General features: G+C 40.5%; 1 protein-coding gene across 1 annotated transcript; it reads right to left on the reverse strand.

Annotated features, from left to right (window-relative positions):
• Positions 1 to 5414: 5414 nt before the first annotated feature.
• LOC136759950 (trace amine-associated receptor 1-like) lies at positions 5415 to 6950 on the reverse strand. The gene is made up of 2 exons (XM_066715111.1): positions 6862 to 6950; positions 5415 to 6713 (listed from the first exon to the last, which is right to left on the reverse strand). Exon 2 carries the CDS (start codon positions 6688 to 6690, stop codon positions 5638 to 5640), a length of 1053 nt encoding a protein of 350 aa, XP_066571208.1. The 5' UTR covers positions 6691 to 6713; positions 6862 to 6950; the 3' UTR covers positions 5415 to 5637.
• Between the last annotated feature and the right edge of the window lie 11469 nt (positions 6951 to 18419).

Genomic DNA, 18419 nt, shown 5'->3' on the forward strand with positions numbered 1-18419 from the left:
TGGACCAGGGCAAGTCCCCATCCACACTCAAAGTGTATCTGGCGGCCATCTCCGCATGTCATGTCCGGATTGATGGTGAGCCCCCTGGGTCTCATTTCCTGGCTGTGCAGTTTGTAAAGGGAGCTCAACGGCTGCGGTCTCCTCGCACCCCTTCACTGCCCGCATGGTGTCTTGATGTAGTGCTGGACGCACTTTCCCAAGCCCCATTTGAGCCACTGAACTCAGCTGAGCTGAAGCTGGTGTCACTTAAGACTGCGTTTTTGCTGGCAATCACCTCTGTAAAACGCGTGAGCGAGTTACACACCCTGTCTGTACACCCATCGTGTGTCCGTTTTGCGGGAGATGGCTCCAGGGTCACGCTACGGCCTAACCCTGCGTTCCTCCCGAAAGTGCTGTCTCCATTTCATGTCAACAAGCCTATTGAGTTGATGGCTTTTCATCCTCCTCCCTTCGCTTCAGAGCAAGAGAGCTGGCTTCACCTGCTCTGCCGTGTGCGGGCCCCTCAGGTGCTATTTGGAACGCACTTTTTGGAAGGGCATTCGGCGCTCAGACCAATTGTTTGTGTCTTATGGAGCTCAGACACAGGGCCAGGCACTTTCAAAGTGGCTCCCCTCGCATTGGATTGTGGACACCATTACCATGGCCTACGAGTCCACCGGGACCGCGGTGCCTGAACACCTGGTGCCCCACTTGACTCGAGGCGTTGCCACATCTTGGGCACTTTTTCAAGGCGCCCTCTTGGCAGACATTTGTGCAGCTGCAGCTTGGGCCTCCTGCGCCCCCTGATGTATATAGTTCGTTTGTCATGACATGGTCAAGCTGGTGTGGCCTTGCTTCTCGCTGTGCTAGTAGAGCAAGCAGCCACCGCTATGATGTCCCACATGTGGTGCATGAGCAGGCTCCTGCGCCCCGTGGTGTATATAGTTCGTTTGTACGAAATCTAATTGTCAGCACAATAGAGCTCTTCCACTCTGTACTATTTAGTTGAGTTGGATGCTCCTGTGCTGCACACTGACGAGCATGAAGGTCTTACTGTCACGCGATATGTACATATTGTATATTCTTTCTCAGCTCGGCTACTCTGTTGATTAGCCAGCTATGTATTCTGTTGTTTTTTCATTGGGTCTGTGGCCCCGCTCCTATTGGATCAGGGGTCCACTGCCATGATATGCATGGAGGCTGCACAAGTTGCTTGATTGCCTGCGCCAGATATTGTGCAAGTAGATTCGGCCTCGCTCCTAGCTGCACTAGTAGAGAAGCAAGTGAGTTTTGTGAGTGGAGTTCGTAAGAGTTGACCTCTGTAGTCCCGCCTTCTATATGCTGATTCTAGCTCCTGGGCGGCTCAGGTGTGGGCCCCTGAGGTTACTGTCTGGAGTTGTGTTGCCGAGGCCCCTAGCAGTCACCTCGGGGCAACCTCCCTTATCAGCTTGCTGCCTCCTCCCTTGGTTATACAATAACCCCTCCCCCTTGGGCAGTGCTTCCAACTTGACAGATAACAATAGGTTGCATGTGCAACCCCAGTTAACTGAAAAAGGAAGCACTGCCCAAGGGCTGCAAGGTCGTGCGGGAGTCCTGACTCCCGGCAAAAGACGACGAACCTGCGCTGACGTCACGTTTTATATAACCGGAAGTGGAAGGGACCTGTTCTGAGTGACACGCACAGGGGCCAATGGCCACTTTGATAGAGTGACATTTCGATCGGGTTCCTACAGACATGTGCAGAAACCCCTCCCCCTTGGGCAGTGCTTCCTTTTTCAGATAACCGGGGTTGCATATGCAACCTATCATTATACATACTGCAGTAGAGAAACTGCAATGATACTGCACTCATAATGCAATAGAGAAACTGCAGTACTGCTGCAGTACCGAAACTGCAATGGTACTGCATTCATACTGCAACAGAAAAATTGCAGTACAAATGAAATATTTTGGATGCAGTTAAGCTGCAGTATTAGCCTATTCATGCAAATACTTCAGTAATGACATATACATATACAAATAAATGCACTAGTACTGCAGTATAAATGCAATATTTTGGATGCAGTTATACTGCAGTATCTTAATAGTTTTTTTATGTTTGCAAGATTGATTTAATAAGAATACGTTCTATGGAATCAATAGAGATATACTGATTTGATTTTGTCTGAATATGTTGAAATGTTGACAGAAATCTTACCGGAGCATTTATTATTTGTGATTCTAAAAGATACTGTCAAATCATTGCAGATGAAACATCGGGGTGACTGCATGGCCAGTACTGTGTGTGTGGCTATAAAGTTTCTATAATGATTTACAGAATAAAAGAGGCTACATTGGAACAAGAGTGCCCTGATTCATTATTTTAAGTATGTAGCAGAAACTGACAAACCGGAGAGTCAGAAGTGTTACATTCCAATAGCCGCTTCTCAGTCCCAGGTTTCATTCCCAAAGGCAGTGCTGGTACTGTGGAATGTGTATTGAAAGCCGGAGAGGGCTTGTCGTTTTGAGATTCTGATATACCTGTGCATGTCTAGATGTCTTATGCATATTGTGGCAATCCATTCAACTTGTACAAGTATATAAAGAGTTTTATATTATTATTGCTAGTTTTATTGTTAGTTGTACTTGTTTAGTTGTAGTTTATGTAGTTTGTAGCAAAAGCTATGCAGTGCTAAGACAAAATACTTTCAGAAAACAGTGCTGGATACAAGGCAATGAATTAGGTGTCTGCGACAGTAAGATGACAGTGCCTGTAGTGCAATCCCTCCAAGTTTCCAAAATTTTAATAACATAGATGGTCCCACAAACACTAGAAAGTTAAGACAGTCAAATAATATGTTAGTGCCATATACTGTAATTCTGAACAATTTTTGAGTGGGATTATTTGAGTAAGATGTTATCTTTCAAGTTATGTTACATTTTTGGGCCACTAAATTATACATATTTAAGGGAAGTAGGGACTGCTGTAGAATAAGGTTTTCCTTTTTTGATTTTTTTTTTGTCTTCACAGACCTGTATGTACTGGCTTTGTCAATTGTGCAAGACTACATTAATTACATATGTTATTAAATAAATATATATATTAATTAATAATTAATAATGTACCTGTTTCCTGGTTAGTTTTTTAGATTACTATTTGTGTGTGTGTGTGTGTGTGTGTGTGTGTGTGACTGACATCTAAACTTGTATGTACACAAACACTGTGCAATTTAATAATTTAAATCAGAATTGAAACACTTCTTTATATAAATGCCAGGACAGGGCCCAACATAAAAGCAAAAAATAAAATCACCATTGTTAGATCATACAATATATTATAAAGCCATTCAATTCAAAAAGACTTCATGACGTTATGAAACTTGAAAAAAGTACTCTGTACATATGTTCCATTGTGATTTTTCCATTACTTTATCTCAGCTAGTATTTGATCCTGGTCAATATTTATGGGGACAGATGACGCAAAACAGTAATGTTTAAACGGCAAGACAAAGAGATGTAGTTACAATGTATTTCTTGCTTTCTGTAAATTAAACAAGTGCACAGCATGTTGTCACCCAAACTACAGTATCCAAGAAAATAATTGAAAGTATATGATTACATTAAATTATAGTTCTAAATAAAATTGATTGTGTCAATAAGACAATAGCTTTATGTCAAATCGTAGCTCCAATCCCCTGCAGATTAAACAGTACTGATCAATCATTCCTAGGATGATAGGTCCTGGTATAAGCTTTGCTTTATTGTGATTAATTGATTTCAAACTGTGTTTCTTACACCAATCATTTATATATAAATATAAATATTCACAGTCCAATCAGAAAACACTATATTATTATGAAATATTAATGACTCCTAAATTATTTTAAAATACTCTCAGCAATACAAGCAATAATGTAGGGTTAGCAATATTAGTAATGTATGTATTTGTATTAAAGCTCTTAACTGGATACTAAAGATACATTGCTGACCTGACAAGAATAAAACCATATGTATATTATGTATGTGTAAATATATTGTTGAGTAAGACACTTTTTATAAATATATAGCATAAGCAGCTTGTCATAAGAGGCTATGGAGGATAAGCCATAGTTTGTAAAAATGTCACCTTGAGCCCATTTGATTTCTCCCTTCCACCATCCTTTCAATGTTTACTGTATTGCTTTTTGCTAACATGACAAAATCTATTTGCAAAGAAAAAAAAGGTTTACAAAATTGAATGTTTTGCAAATATTTGTGAGCTACAATGATTTAAAAAATTTCCCAGGGTGGAAATGTTGGAACTGGTACTTGAAATATGCCCTTGCACTACAGGAATGTTGTTAGCATAGAGGGTAAAGACAGAAAGGGAGAATAGGAAAGTATTAATTCTAACTAACACTGAAGCACAAAAAAACATATTTAAAAAGCTAAAGTTGGTGGTAGATATGTACATTTTTAAAAACTAAAAATGTGGCTAAAAACATTTGTAGTATTTGTATCACTGATGTAGTAGCAGCAGCAGCAAGCAGTCAGTGGAACTCCTATAGGCAAGCACTAGATTTACATAGGTGATTACCTTATATGCTACTGGAAAAAGGAAGAGGTTTCCACTGTCAGTCAGGATTGTTACTATACTGACAAAATAATTGTAATATAACATAATTTATATTTACTTTGCTTTTGTTATCCTGTCAGTCTTTGCTCTGTTACATTCTATAAAAATATTTTTTCTTAAGTACAATAAACAAATTAATATTTGACAGAAATTTTGCAAAGTGGGAGCCATAGCAAAATAGTAGTAGTAAAAAATATAGTTTGGTAAATTCCTCATGTCTTACAGTAATTGTTGTGATAACAATAGATATTACATTATATTAGCAGTTTTATTTGCATAATAAAAATAGCTTTTCTGAAACCATTTCCAACCTCAAACATAATACATTTGTATCTACTATACTTTACTTCATATACATTTAGATACAATACTCCATATAATATTCTTTTCAGACATCATCATATTTCTATGCAATATTATTTTAAAGCAAACAAAATATTCTCTTTATATTTAGAAATGTGAAAAATGCATATATTCCTTAAGATAGATTCCTTGATGTATGGGTCTTGGATCTCTAAACTCTATACTGCATTTCAACATTAAAATATGTATAGTTATAAGAACATAATTTCAAACACACAGCTGTGCTGAGTTATGTTTTTCTCATCAACCTTCTTAAGGTGCCTATTAATTAATTATGTTTGTGTATCTAACTAAGGTAGATTTGAAATCATGCAAAGGACAGTTTAGAGTACACAAATGCATATTTTGTGCAAGAAAAGTAAATCACTTCACATACATTATTATTATATTAAAGGGAAATAAAAAAATAATAGAAAAACAGAAGCTTGTAGAGCTGCATGCAATTATACATTTAATTAGGTGAGGAGTTTTATATTTAAGTCATTAACTTATACTTTTGATTTGTACCGTACTGTACTTTTACTATTCCCCTATGCACAATAAAAGATGGGCTAATTATTAATCAATGGTAATCCGCCATGCAAATTGGGGTAGTGTAGTTTTGATTATGAACAAACAAGCAAACAAAAAAACGTTTGAAAAACAGATGTACTTTTTATTCCTGATTACAAATTTGCCATTACAGACTGAAAAATTCTTATTTATGAAAATAAGTTTGTTCGACAGGAATATTTTCTAAAGATTTTACCGGTGATAGTGATCCTCAGAGCTTTTTTGAACCAGCTGTAGAAAAATGCATAAACTATGGGATTAAAAGCAGAGTTTAAGTAGCCAAACCAAACAAGAGCATCTATCAGCAATGGTGGGAATGAGTAATCAATAAAGGGACTCATGATGTTACACACAAAAAATGGTGTCCAGCAGATTAGAAAGACACCCATCACAACCCCTAAAGTTTTTGCAGCTTTTCTTTCTCGTTGTCTTGAAATTCCAGTTTTGTTTTCTTCAGAACTTTCAAAATACTGTGTCATATCTTTAATTGACCGGGCCTGTTGTCTGGCTACCAAGTAAATCTTCAGGTAAATTCCCAACATGATGAAGCCAGGAATAAAAAAAGAGATCATAGAGGCAAATACTCCTGATGCTTCACTGAAAAATACAGGGCATCCTCCAATGCAATGAACATGCCTTTTATAATAATCTTCCTTGCCTTTTATGTTGAGTTCTAAGAAAATCATTCCATATGCAAAAACACCAGGTACAATCCAGCTACCAAGTATCATGATGGTGATGGATAAGGATGTAATTTTCGTCCTGTATATCAGTGGCTTACAAACTGCAAAGTAGCGGTCAATGGAGATGAAAGAGAGGTGAAAAATGGAAGCTGTGCTGAGCATTATGTCAGTGCTGGTGTGGATTTTGCAAAGAAAGTCTCCAAGATACCAACAGCCATTAACAGATCTTATTGTGCTGCAAGGCATTATGAATCCTCCCAGAAGAAAGTCACATACTGCCAGAGAGAGAATGAGATAATTTGTAGAGGTATGCAGTTGCTTAAAATGTGCAATGGAAGTGATGACAAGAAGGTTCCCACACACTGTAACCAGTATAGCAAGAGCCATGAACACGTACAAGGAGAACTGAATGCTGAATGGTCGTATTATTTTTGGACAAGATCCACTTATGGACTCATAACAGAACTGCTTCCTTGAAAACTCACTGTTATTGTAACTCATTCCACTTGAGAGACTCATATTTCCAGTATGTTAGACCCAGCCTAGAACAAATATACATCACATTTAAATTAAAACATGCATTGTTTATCACCCCATACAAATATTTTAAATACAAATACTGCTTATTATGTATACTTAGACATAACTATGAATCAATCATTACAACAATAAATACTGTAGTATACTTACCTTAATTAGATGTTAGGCTAACTTTTTAATTGACTAGCATACAGCAACCGAATGTAATATTTGCCCAAACCCCCTATTTTGTATCTGTGTTAGTTACCACTGCTGCAAGCTTGCAAAAAGCCAGCTTGCTGCCTTCAATACTTGACCTTCAATATAGCCAAGACTATGGACACAGGGAATGATGTGTACTTTCTCATGAGAAGCAATGCAGTGTCACTCAGCCAAGTGAAATGGAATAAAGTCAAATTTAGGAGCAGAGGAAACAAGCAATAAAACATATAAAGTGTTTCCTTTACAAGATAAAGTTATGTGGAAAAACTATTAAAAAATCATCTCCTTTTGTTATCAAATGTATTAAGAAAGATGTGCTTAATATTAAGTGATTAATACATGTGTTTGCATTAAAATGATAAATTCTGTATTAAATATAACTATAAATGATAAAATGTGTACAAAAATAAAAATAAAAATAGGTATAATAAAAGGTTAGTGCAATCAAGAAATAATTCCCCAGAATTCCCCAATGCCTAATATTACAAACATTATGAATTTACTGAATTCAAATTTGAATTTCTTGAAAGGATAAAATAACTGAATATCAGTATTGTACAAAGTATTATATATTATGTTGTGTAAGTCCTTTGCTAACAAACATCTACATGCATGTATATACCATGTATATTTTTGTAAAGTAAAATACATATTCAATTCGTATTCACCATGTATGTGTGTTATACAGTATGTTAATATATTCCTTTATCTATGGGAAAAAAATACAAGTAATGATAAAACAATGCATTTCCTCAATATATATTCCAACTTATAAATATATGTATTAGAGACTAAATTATATGTAACATATATTGCATATATTTGTTTTGCATGGGTATATTTAAGCATTGAAAAATATTCCATTGTTTATGCAGTGGGAAAATTCCTACCAGCAACTGAACAATTATAGAATTGCCATATTTTTTAATTGAGTAGAATTTAACATAAAGTTTAACATTTTAAATGAAAGCACTCACCTTTAAAAGGAATATACCTGTATATTAGAAAACACTTGTAGCAAATCTCACCAATTTAAATTTAGACCAAAAAAGCTAACTAGGCAGTTCTAAACTACTGAACTAAAAGTATGTAATTTATATCAAGTAATGAATATTATATAATATGAATTCAAATATAATGACCTACAAAATAGTAATTTATAAAGTATGTTTGTTCTTATTCTCACTTTTAAAAACAGTAGGACCTAGGCCAAATACATCTCATCTTAACAAATATTTTACCCCTGCAAACCATTTCACAACATAATGGCTATATTAAAGGAGACATATACTTAATATACATTAAAAATAAAACATCTATTGTCATATGCAGTTACATTTTGTATTACATTTTGAGGAGTGTAAACCTGCATGATAATCTGCCTCGATGATTGGTATCAATCGAAAAAGATTATTCTGTACTCACCATAAGCTTTCTCAGATGTTTAAATTACATGTATATATTTTAGCCAAAGCCCCTATGGTATCACCAAGGGTGCCCAGTGGATACTTCATCCTGTACTCTTTGTGGAGTCATGAAACTAATTTCTACCTTAGAGAAATGCAGCTGCTTCCAGGGGTCAACAACCTAGCTCTCTGTGTTGTACACTAATACACTAAACATTCAACCTGCTTTGATATTTATTTAAAGCAGAATTTAAATGACTGGATTAAAAAGAGAAAACAATAATGATATCAAATAGTAGGTGCTACTGAAAAATGATAACAAATCAAAAAGAAAGCCATGTGACTCAATTCTGTTAAATACACAGAATTCATTCTTCGTTTACATGATTCCAGGAAAAGGAATTGCTTAAAAATGGGTATCAATGTTGATTAACATATCAATGTATTTTGTTTAAACTAGATTATTTACAGACTGGACTGCATATTGATTAAAGTAAATTTATGATAAAACAAAAAGGAAAAATGGCAATTGCCATATGGTTGTGATACCTCATGAAAAGGGTATTATCTACAGTTCAGTAATCTTGTTTACTACTGCTCTATGACTGACTGTGAACAAATTAAAATCCTATTTTACAGTTCAAAAGCTTTACAGATGTAATATCTCAGAAAATAAAACATAAAATATTAACTGACAAGTTTATTGAAAAATCATAATGGTCCCAATTCATTAATATTACATTTAACGTGGTTTTTGTTGTGGTTGGTTATTGAATAGCAAGGATAAAATTATGTTCTGAATCGCTTATTGAAATAATGTAATTGTTAACAACATATTGCCAGTAGTATATGCAAAATTAAATTCAGTGGCCCAAGTAAGTTCAAATAAATTGTCACAAGAGGTGACAGTACAGCTTATTGCCCTTGATTTTGTGTTCACATTTATTTCCCATTGATTGTTTTATCATGTATTGATATTAGTTCCTTCATTATTTATTATTTGTGTTTTACTTTGATTTACTTATTTACTTTCACGTGTTGCGTATGCCACCCCCTGTATGCCACACAGGTTCGGCTCAAATCTCAGACACACAACAGGAGCAACAAGTGGTTTCAAAAAGAATGATTTATTACAGCAACGTTACACATGTATTTCAGGGGGGCAAAAAGCCCAGATGGGGCTATCCTAAAAACAGTGCAGACAAAAAATATAATAACAAAATAAAATTGGGCAATTGATTATTCTAATTATCTATAAAACCAGCCCAACTAAATAAAATAAATTAAAGAAAACAAACCCAGGTCAGCTCAAGCCCAGACTCTAAATGCTCGATACCAGAGACCAATTGTCCAAAACAAATTCTGGCCTGGCCTGGCCACAGTCTTGCACCACTCTCACTTCTCCACTTCTCCACACACCATTGTTCCATGGGCAGGCATTTTAAAGTCCACATCTTTATTGCAGAGAGGTGGGGTGGAAAGGAAAAATATGCATGGATTGGTCAGTAAGGAGCCAATGCCCAGCGAAACAGGTGTGCTGCATTTTGGCTCAGGGGTTCATAACAGTGCAACAAAAAAAAAAAAAAAAAGGTATTGAAGCAAAAAAATAAGACATTACAATAGTGATAATAAAACAAGTAGTGCATAAAAACATAAAACACCCAAAAACAAGTAAACAACTCAAAATACACCAATAAGTAAATAAATATTTACCCCATAATCACCAATAATGAGCTCCATTGCACCATCTGCAACACACATTTTATTTAATTGGAGGTAATTACAAGTTTTTATTTTGTCCTGTGCTACACCAATTGAGACTCACCGACATTGATTCGGGGTGTCGACCTACCTCCCAGCCTGCAGCATTTGTTCACCTGTTTCCACTGTGCATTAAATCAGCAGTTTCCCCTATGACGGGTAATGACAGGAAAAGCAGTAAGAAAAAAAGCAGCAGCAGCAAAAGGAGTGAGCTTCAAAGCATAAACATTACAATTTTAAACAAAACATTTCCATGCAAAATATGTGCTTGGCCAAAAACGGAGAGATTCAAACATGATATAAATCTTTGCACAACAGTGGGATATAGCTTTGTTTGTGCAAACCTTTTTGCAGTCTCGCAAACCCACCTGCGCCATTCCACAGTATGCTGTTATCCCCAATGTTTGAACACAGTTTTGTGCAGTTATTGGATGAATGTGCCAATATCGTGCAAAAACTGGTATATTCAGTCTAATTAAGGCTTTCACGCTATTCAAATTGGAAACATGAAATCCAAATATATTCTCAAATACAAGCCCGGAATACATTTGCATCTCATGTTTCCAATTACGGAGTCATTACCATATGTTAATAAGCCACAACATTAAAGGAGCCGGTGGCAGTGTGCTGGACAGGCAAGTGCCATGTTTCACAATCTGTTATTTGTTCGTTCACTCACTCACTCACTCACTCACTCACTCATAACACTGATAATCTCGTTATCATGGCACCTGTCAGTGGGTGGGATATATTAGGCAGCAAGTGAACATTTTGTCCTCAAAGTTGATGTGTTAGAAGCAGGAAAAATGGGCAAGCGTAAGGATCTGAGCGACTTTGACAAGGGCCAAATTGTGATGGCTAGACGACTGGGTCAGAGCATCTCCAAAACTGCAGCTCTTGTGGGGTGTTCCCGGTCTGCAGTGGTCAGTACCTATCAAAAGTGGTCCAAGGAAGGAAAAGCGGTGAACCGGCGACAGGGTCATGGGTGGCCAAGGCTCATTGATGCATGTGGGGAGTGAAGGCTGGCCCATGTAGTCCGATCCAACAGACGAGCTACTGTAGCTCAAATCGCTGAAAAAGTGAATGCTGGTTCTGATAGAAAGGTGTCAGAACACACAGTGCATCGCAGTTTGTTGCGTATGGGGCTGCGTAGGCGCAGACCAGTCAGGGTGTCCATGCTGACCCCTGTCCACTACCGAAAGCGCCTACAATGGGCACGTGAGCATCAGAACTGGACCACGGAGCAATGGAAGAAGGTGGCAAGGTCTGATGAATCACGAGTTCAAGGTGTTGACTTGGCCTCCAAATTCCCCAGATCTCAATCCAATCGAGCATCTGTGGGATGTGCTGGACAAACAAGTCCGATCCATGGAGGCCCCACCTCGCAACTTACAGGACTTGAAGGATCTGCTGCTAACGTCTTGGTGCCAGATACCACAGCACAGTTTTTTTTTTTTTCAAAACAGGTGTGTAGCTGCCATATCCTTTAATCGCCTTATAATTGTTCGTTCTCGTTTAACTTCAGGAAAAAAATACATACGTTTCATATATAATTTAAAAAGGAAAAAAAAAATCAAATAAATTACAGCTCTCTTTGGGAATTGAACCCAGAATGCCTGGTTTATTGTGTTGTTCCTTAACCACTGTGCTGATAAAGATTAGTATTAAAGTGTGAAACCTATTCAAAGTAGACTACAGCAATCACAAATAAATGTCTTAATTAGTTGTATATGACTTCACTATTGGAATTAGTCACAAATAAATTTGGAAATAATAAGAAATTAAAACAAATGTGTGTGTATGTTCTATGGCTCTATGATAAGTGAATGCACTCATGGTTACATTAGCTCATGTGTAGAATGTGTGAGGGGGTGAATTGTCTGTGTGAGGCTGGTCACCCTGCAGCATATGTCAGGGTTGCTGTTGCCGGGTGTACAGTGTAGCATTACTGTCAAAATTATTATTATGATTATTATTTCTTCGCAGACACCCTTATCCAAGGCGACTTACAAAATATAAGAGCATTATATAAGTGCAATACAGTCCAAAATTACAGCTCAAAACAGTACACATTACAAGTTCAAAATTATATAAGTGCATAAGAAAATATACAGTTAATACAAGTCCTACATCCTAGATTTGTGAGCTAATAATTGGAGACAAGATATAGTCATAGTTAATAGCTCAGGGGAAGGGGACATACAGTGAGGGGAAAAAAGTATTTGATCCCCTGCTGATTTTGTACGTTTGCCCACTGACAAAGAAATGATCAGTCTATAATTTTAATGCTAGATGTATTTTAACAGTGAGAGACAGAATAACAACAAACAAATCCAGAAAAACGCATTTCAAAAAAGTTATAAATTGATTTGCATGTTAATGAGTGAAATAAGTATTTGATCCCCTATCAATCAGCAAGATTTCTGGCTCCCAGGTGTCTTTAATACAGGTAACGAGCTAAGATTAGGAGCACTCTCTTAAAGGGAGTGCTCCTAATCTCAGCTCGTTACCTGTATAAAAGACACCTGTCCACAGAAGCAATCAATCAATCAGATTCCAAAGTCTCCACCGTGGCCAAGACCAAAGAGCTGTCCAAGGATGTCAGGGACAAGATTGAAGACCTACACACCTTCCACCTAGGCTGGAATGGGCTACAAGACCATCACCAAGCAGCTTGGTGAGAAGGTGACAACAGTTGGTGCGATTATTCGCAAATGGAAGAAACACAAAATAACTGTCAGTCTCCCTCGGTCTGGGGCTCCATGCAAGATCTCACCTTGTGGAGTTTCAATGATCATGAGAACGGTGAGGAATCAGCCCAGAACTACACGGGAGGATCTTGTTAATGATTTCAAGGCAGCTGGGACCATAGTCACCAAAAAAAGAATTGGTAACACACTACGCCGTGAAGGACTGAAATCCTGCAGCGCCCGCAAGGTCCCCCTGCTCAAGAAAGCACATGTACAGGCCCGTCTGAAGTTTGCCAATGAACATCTGAATGATTCAGAGGAGAACTGGATGAAAGTGTTGTGGTCTGATGAGACCAAAATCGAGCTCTTTGGCATCAACTCAACTCGCCGTGTTTGGAGGAGGAGGAATGCTGCCTATGACCCCAAGAACACCATCCCCACCGTCAAACATGGAGGTGGAAACATTATGCATTGGGGGTGTTTTTCTGCTAAGGGGACAGGACAACTGCACCACATCAAAGGGACGATGGACGGGGCCATGTACCGTCAAATCTTGGGTGAGAAACTCCTTCCCTCAGCCAGGGCATTGAAAATGGGTTGTAGATGGGTATTCCAGCAGGGCAATGACCCAAAACACACAGCCAAGGCAACAAAGGAGTGGCTCAAGAAGAAGCACATTAAGGTCCTGGAGTGGCCTATCCAGTCTCCAGACCTTAATCCCATAGAAAATCTGTGGAGGGAGCTGAAGGTTCGAGTTGCCAAACGTCAGCCTCGAAACCTTAATGACTTGGAGAGGATCTGCAAAGAGGAGTGGGACAAAATCCCTCCTGAGATGTGTGCAAACCTGGTGGCCAACTACAAGAAACGTCTGACCTCTGTGATTGCCAACAAGGGTTTTGCCACCAAGTACTAAGTCGAAGGGGTCAAATACTTATTTCCCTAATTAACATGCAAATCAATTTATAACTTTTTAGAAATGCGTTTTTCTGGATTTTTTTGTTGTTATTCTGTCTCTCACTGTTAAAATACACCTACCATTAAAATTATAGACTGATCATTTCTTTGTCAGTGGGAAAATGTACAAAATCAGCAGGGGATCAAATAGTGTTTTCCCTCACTGTAGCAGCAATCAATATAAACAACACTAGCAATGACCAAGGAAACACTGCATGCTACTAACTACATTTCCTATGTATGCATTTATGTATGCATGTATGTATGTATTTTCATTCTGTTAAACAAAACTGTTAGGAACTTGTTCTGGTGCAGCACACATACAACTATATATAAAAACAGACAGACCCCATTGTTGACGGTGCGCTGGAATATCGCTATCCAGTGGCTGTCCCCTGAAATAGTGATGTGCGTGGAGGTAATGCCACCCTTTTCAATGCATTATTTCAGCCACTCATCCCCTTTTTGCGCCTTGCATACAATTAAAGGGTGAACAGCACAGAATGGATTGTGCAGCGCAAAACAGGGTTTTGAATATGGCAAATGCAATTTTTTGCATGTTAGCCATGTGCGCACCATGTGCGGTGCATAAACCCTATGAATATCTAGCCAACGGAGTTTAGATTGTGAGGGTCTGCAGCCAGCCAAGATAAATACCTCTCTATAATGTAAACTACTTGCATATAGAACAGGGGTTGGCAACCGGCGGCTCCAGAGCAGCATGCAGCAATTTTTTTTTTTTTTTTTTGCCAAAATACATATAGATTGTAGATTTTTTGTTGTGTTTTTGTTTACAATCAGATGTACAAAACTTGTTCAGAGATGAGTTTAACACTACAAGCATCGACATTTCAAATTAGGCAACCTAGTATAAGCACCAAAACCAGTCAAATGGACCATATTAAATATGTCCTGACCCCCAGCGGTCCGGCATGAAATACATCAGGAGGACGGCTGGCGGACCCCCCCCCCCCCCCCCGCACCTCGACCCTGTGACATTCCAGCGGTCTCTGGCCCACCTGTACACCTCCCAGCAACTCCAAACTATTAACAGTTGACTACTCCCCTTAGTTTCAGGCCCGTCCACCCCCCTTCTGAGGCGTGGTGTGGCTGTGAGTGAGGGACCCGTTGTAGTGTGTGGCATTTCACATCAAGATCGCCGCTGGTTCATTTCAGTGGATCTGAAAGTTGCATACTTATACATCCCTATTGCGCAGGTGCACAGGAAGTTCCTCCGCTTTGCCTAAGAGGGCCGAGCATTTGCTGTTCCCCCCTTCGGCCTGTCACTAGCCCCACACACTTTTTCCAAGTGCATGGACGTTGTGTTCGGCTTCACATCTTCAATTATGCACTGGCGCCAAAAAGAAATGTCTCTCCCTCTTCAGACTGAGAGCTCATGTCAGGGTGTCCCCTTACCAGAGGCTGTAGCATCACAGACCCTCCCCCTCGGCCTCCTCCAATTGAGAACGCTGCAGCGGTGGTTCGAGTCTTTACAGATGCATCCTCGGCGCGATTATGCACACCGAGTCACAGTCACTCCGTCCTGTGGGACAGTCCTGTGGGACAGATGTGTGCTGGTTCGGACGGACAACACAGCAGTGGTCACCTATATCAACAGGCAAGGAGGTCTCCGGTCACGCAGTGCACTGTCTAGCACGCCGTCTGCTTCTGTGGGCGCAGCCACGGTTCCGCTCCACCAGAGCAGTTCACCTCCCAGGCCTAGCTAACACTCTCAGGGAGACCCCTGGTCTCGGAAAGTGCCTCCACCCGTCTGTGGTACAGCAACTCTTTGCCTCAGCAGAGTCCACACACTGCTCACTCACTTTGCTGGAGATGGCTCCAGGGTCACGCAACGGCCTAACCCTGCGTTCCTCCTGAAAGTGCTGTCTCCATTCCATGTCAAGAGGCCTATTGAGTTCATGGCTTTTCATCCTCGTCCCTTTGCTTCAGAGCAAGAGAGTCGGCTTCACCTGCTCTGCCCTGTGCAGGCCCTCAGATGTTATTTGGAACGCACTAAGGACATTCGGTGCTCAGACCAACTGTTTGTGTCTTATGGAGCATGGACACAGGGCCAGGCGCTTTCAAAGCAGCGCCTCTCGCATTGGATTGTGGACACCATTACCATGGCCTACGAGTTCACCGGGACCTCAGTGCCTGAACACCTGGTAGCCCACTCGACTCGAGGCATTGTCACATCTTGGGCCCTTTTTCAAGGTGCCCCCTTGGCAGACATTTGTGCAGCTGCAGCTTGGGCCTCGCCGCTTACATTTGCCCATTTATACAGGTTGGACGTGACAGGACCGGCCCCTTCCATTGGGAACCCGGTGTTGGCTGCAGTCTAGTCCTAGTAGCCTATGGGCTCTGGCTCCTGCATTTTTCCTCTCTTAGTCTGCCCCTCTTAAGTTCATCCTGAAGGAGCTAGTGAACCGTGTCTTCCCTTCCACCGGACTATGCCTTCCAGTCGAGCACCCACACAAGCTGCTCCTGGATTTACTGACAGCCCTGTCGATGTGTTCCCAGGGTCTGTCATGTGGCCTACAGGCACGTTGCCCTATGAGGCCACCCTGTATATAGTTTGTTCATTATGCATTGTGTCGCGGTGGTGCATGCGTCTGGCCTATACCCCGCTCTGTATATATATAAATGTGTTAAACAGCAGGACTGTGGCTCCGTCTGACCTGTGCAGCACGGAGCTCACTGCCGCTGTCGCCAGCTGATGGTGCTCGAGTTTCGCTGCCTCGCTGTGTATATAGTTCCTTGGTCAGTCAGCAGGTCTGTGGCCCGCTCTGGCTGTGTATGCCATGGACCAAAGGGACCACTGCTGTTGTCCTCCAGTGGAGGGCGCTTGAGTTTCTCCAGTGCCCCGCTGTGTACATAATTAATTTATTCACACTGTGAGATGTAGTTGCCCTGCGCTAGCTGTGCTATTTCGCAGGTGTCAACTGCTCCTGTGGTTCCACGTGTGGCGCATGAGGAGGCTCCTGTGCCCCGTGGTGTATATAGTTTGTTTGTATGAAATCTAATTGTTAGCACAATAGAGCTCTTCCAATCTGTACTATTCAGTTGAGTTGGATGATCCTGTGCTGAGCGCAGGCGGCATGAATGTTCCTGCTGCCACGTGAGTATATATTGTTGTTCATTTGTACAACATTGTAGAGCTGGTATGGCCTCACTCCTAGCTGGGCTAGTGGAGCAAGCGGCCAATGCTCCCATGTTATGCGAAGAGTGCATGAATGGTTTCCTGCACACCGCAATGTTATGGTTTGATGGTCATGGTAGAGCCTGCTGTTGTCCTGCATTAGCTGCGCTAATAGGTGACAACTTCTCCTGTGTCACGTGGTGGTGCATGATTTGCTTCCTGCACCCTGAGATGTGTTTAGTTGTTGTGACAGCACAGTGGAGCTGGGTGCTCTGTACCGTTCGGTGAACGTGATTTTGCTGTGCTGCGTGGAGGCAGCATGAATGTTCCTGCTGCCGCGCTATGTATACTGTTATGTCCAGCTGTGGCTACTCAGTGACTAGCCAGCTGTGTGTTATTCAGTGGTTCTGTGGCCCTGCTCCTGCAGGATCAGGGGTTCACTGTCACGTTAATGCGCGGAAGGCGCACAAGTTGCTTGATTGCCTGCGCTATATTTTGTGCAAGTAGATATATACGGCCTTGCTCCTAGATGCTCTAGTAGAGCAGCCAGCCTTGCCCAAGGGGCCTCTGTGGCTCCTGTCTGGAGTTGTGTTGCAAAGGCCCCTAGCGGTACACCTCGGGGCAGGCTCCCTTATCAGCTCACTGCCTCCTCCCTTGCGACTGCTTGGTTATACAGTAACCCCTCCCCCTTGGGCAGTGCCCAAGGGTTGCTCCCAGCAAAAGAGGACAAACCTGCGCTGACGTCACGTTTTATAGAACAGGAAGTGGGAAGGGACCTGTTCTGAGTGACGGACACAGGGGCCAATGACAGCTTTGATAGAGTGACGTTTCGATCGGGTTCCTATGGAAGTGAGCATAAACCCCTCCCCCTTGGGCAGTGCTTCCTTTTTCAGATAACCGGGGTTGCATACGCAACCTATTGTTCTTTCTAGGGGGCACCATGCCCACCTGTAGACTGTGGAGAGGGGCTGCTATATTTGAAAATCTATGAGAATTTACAATAATGGCCTTCCAAAACAAAATGGACCACACCTGTTTCACACCGGTAGGTGGTGCACATTCCTACAATACAGCAATCTTCTCCAGGTTGGGGCCAACAAAACCTGCTTTAAATGCTGCAGATGTTTCTTTAAACTTGGGGAGTACACAATGATGTTGTCCAGGTATATGAAAAATATCACAATGTAATACAAAATGTTAGTGTTAAACTCCATAAGTGAATGTGATGCGTTTTATTCTAATCCTTTTGGTAGTTTTAGAGCGATAATAATTTACATTGTTCACTGTTTATTTTGTATCATTGTATTGATAGATGCACCCATGAAATACCAAATGCCAAAAAGTCCCTCTGGGCCCCAGGACCCCGAGCTATATGTGAACATCATTAGAGCTTGATTTCTACATTTCAGATATTTTTCCTTTTGCCACAGGTTTATACATTACAGCTAACTGTTAGTGTGGCTTTTATAATGTACAAACCTTCTTTGGAGAAAATACACTGAGTTTGCTGGGTTCTACATTCAGGTTAAGCACTGCCCCCTTGGGACATTCTGCTAA

This window comes from Amia ocellicauda, chromosome 1, assembly GCF_036373705.1.
Source record: "Amia ocellicauda isolate fAmiCal2 chromosome 1, fAmiCal2.hap1, whole genome shotgun sequence".
NCBI classification, from domain to species: Eukaryota; Metazoa; Chordata; class Actinopteri; order Amiiformes; family Amiidae; genus Amia; species Amia ocellicauda.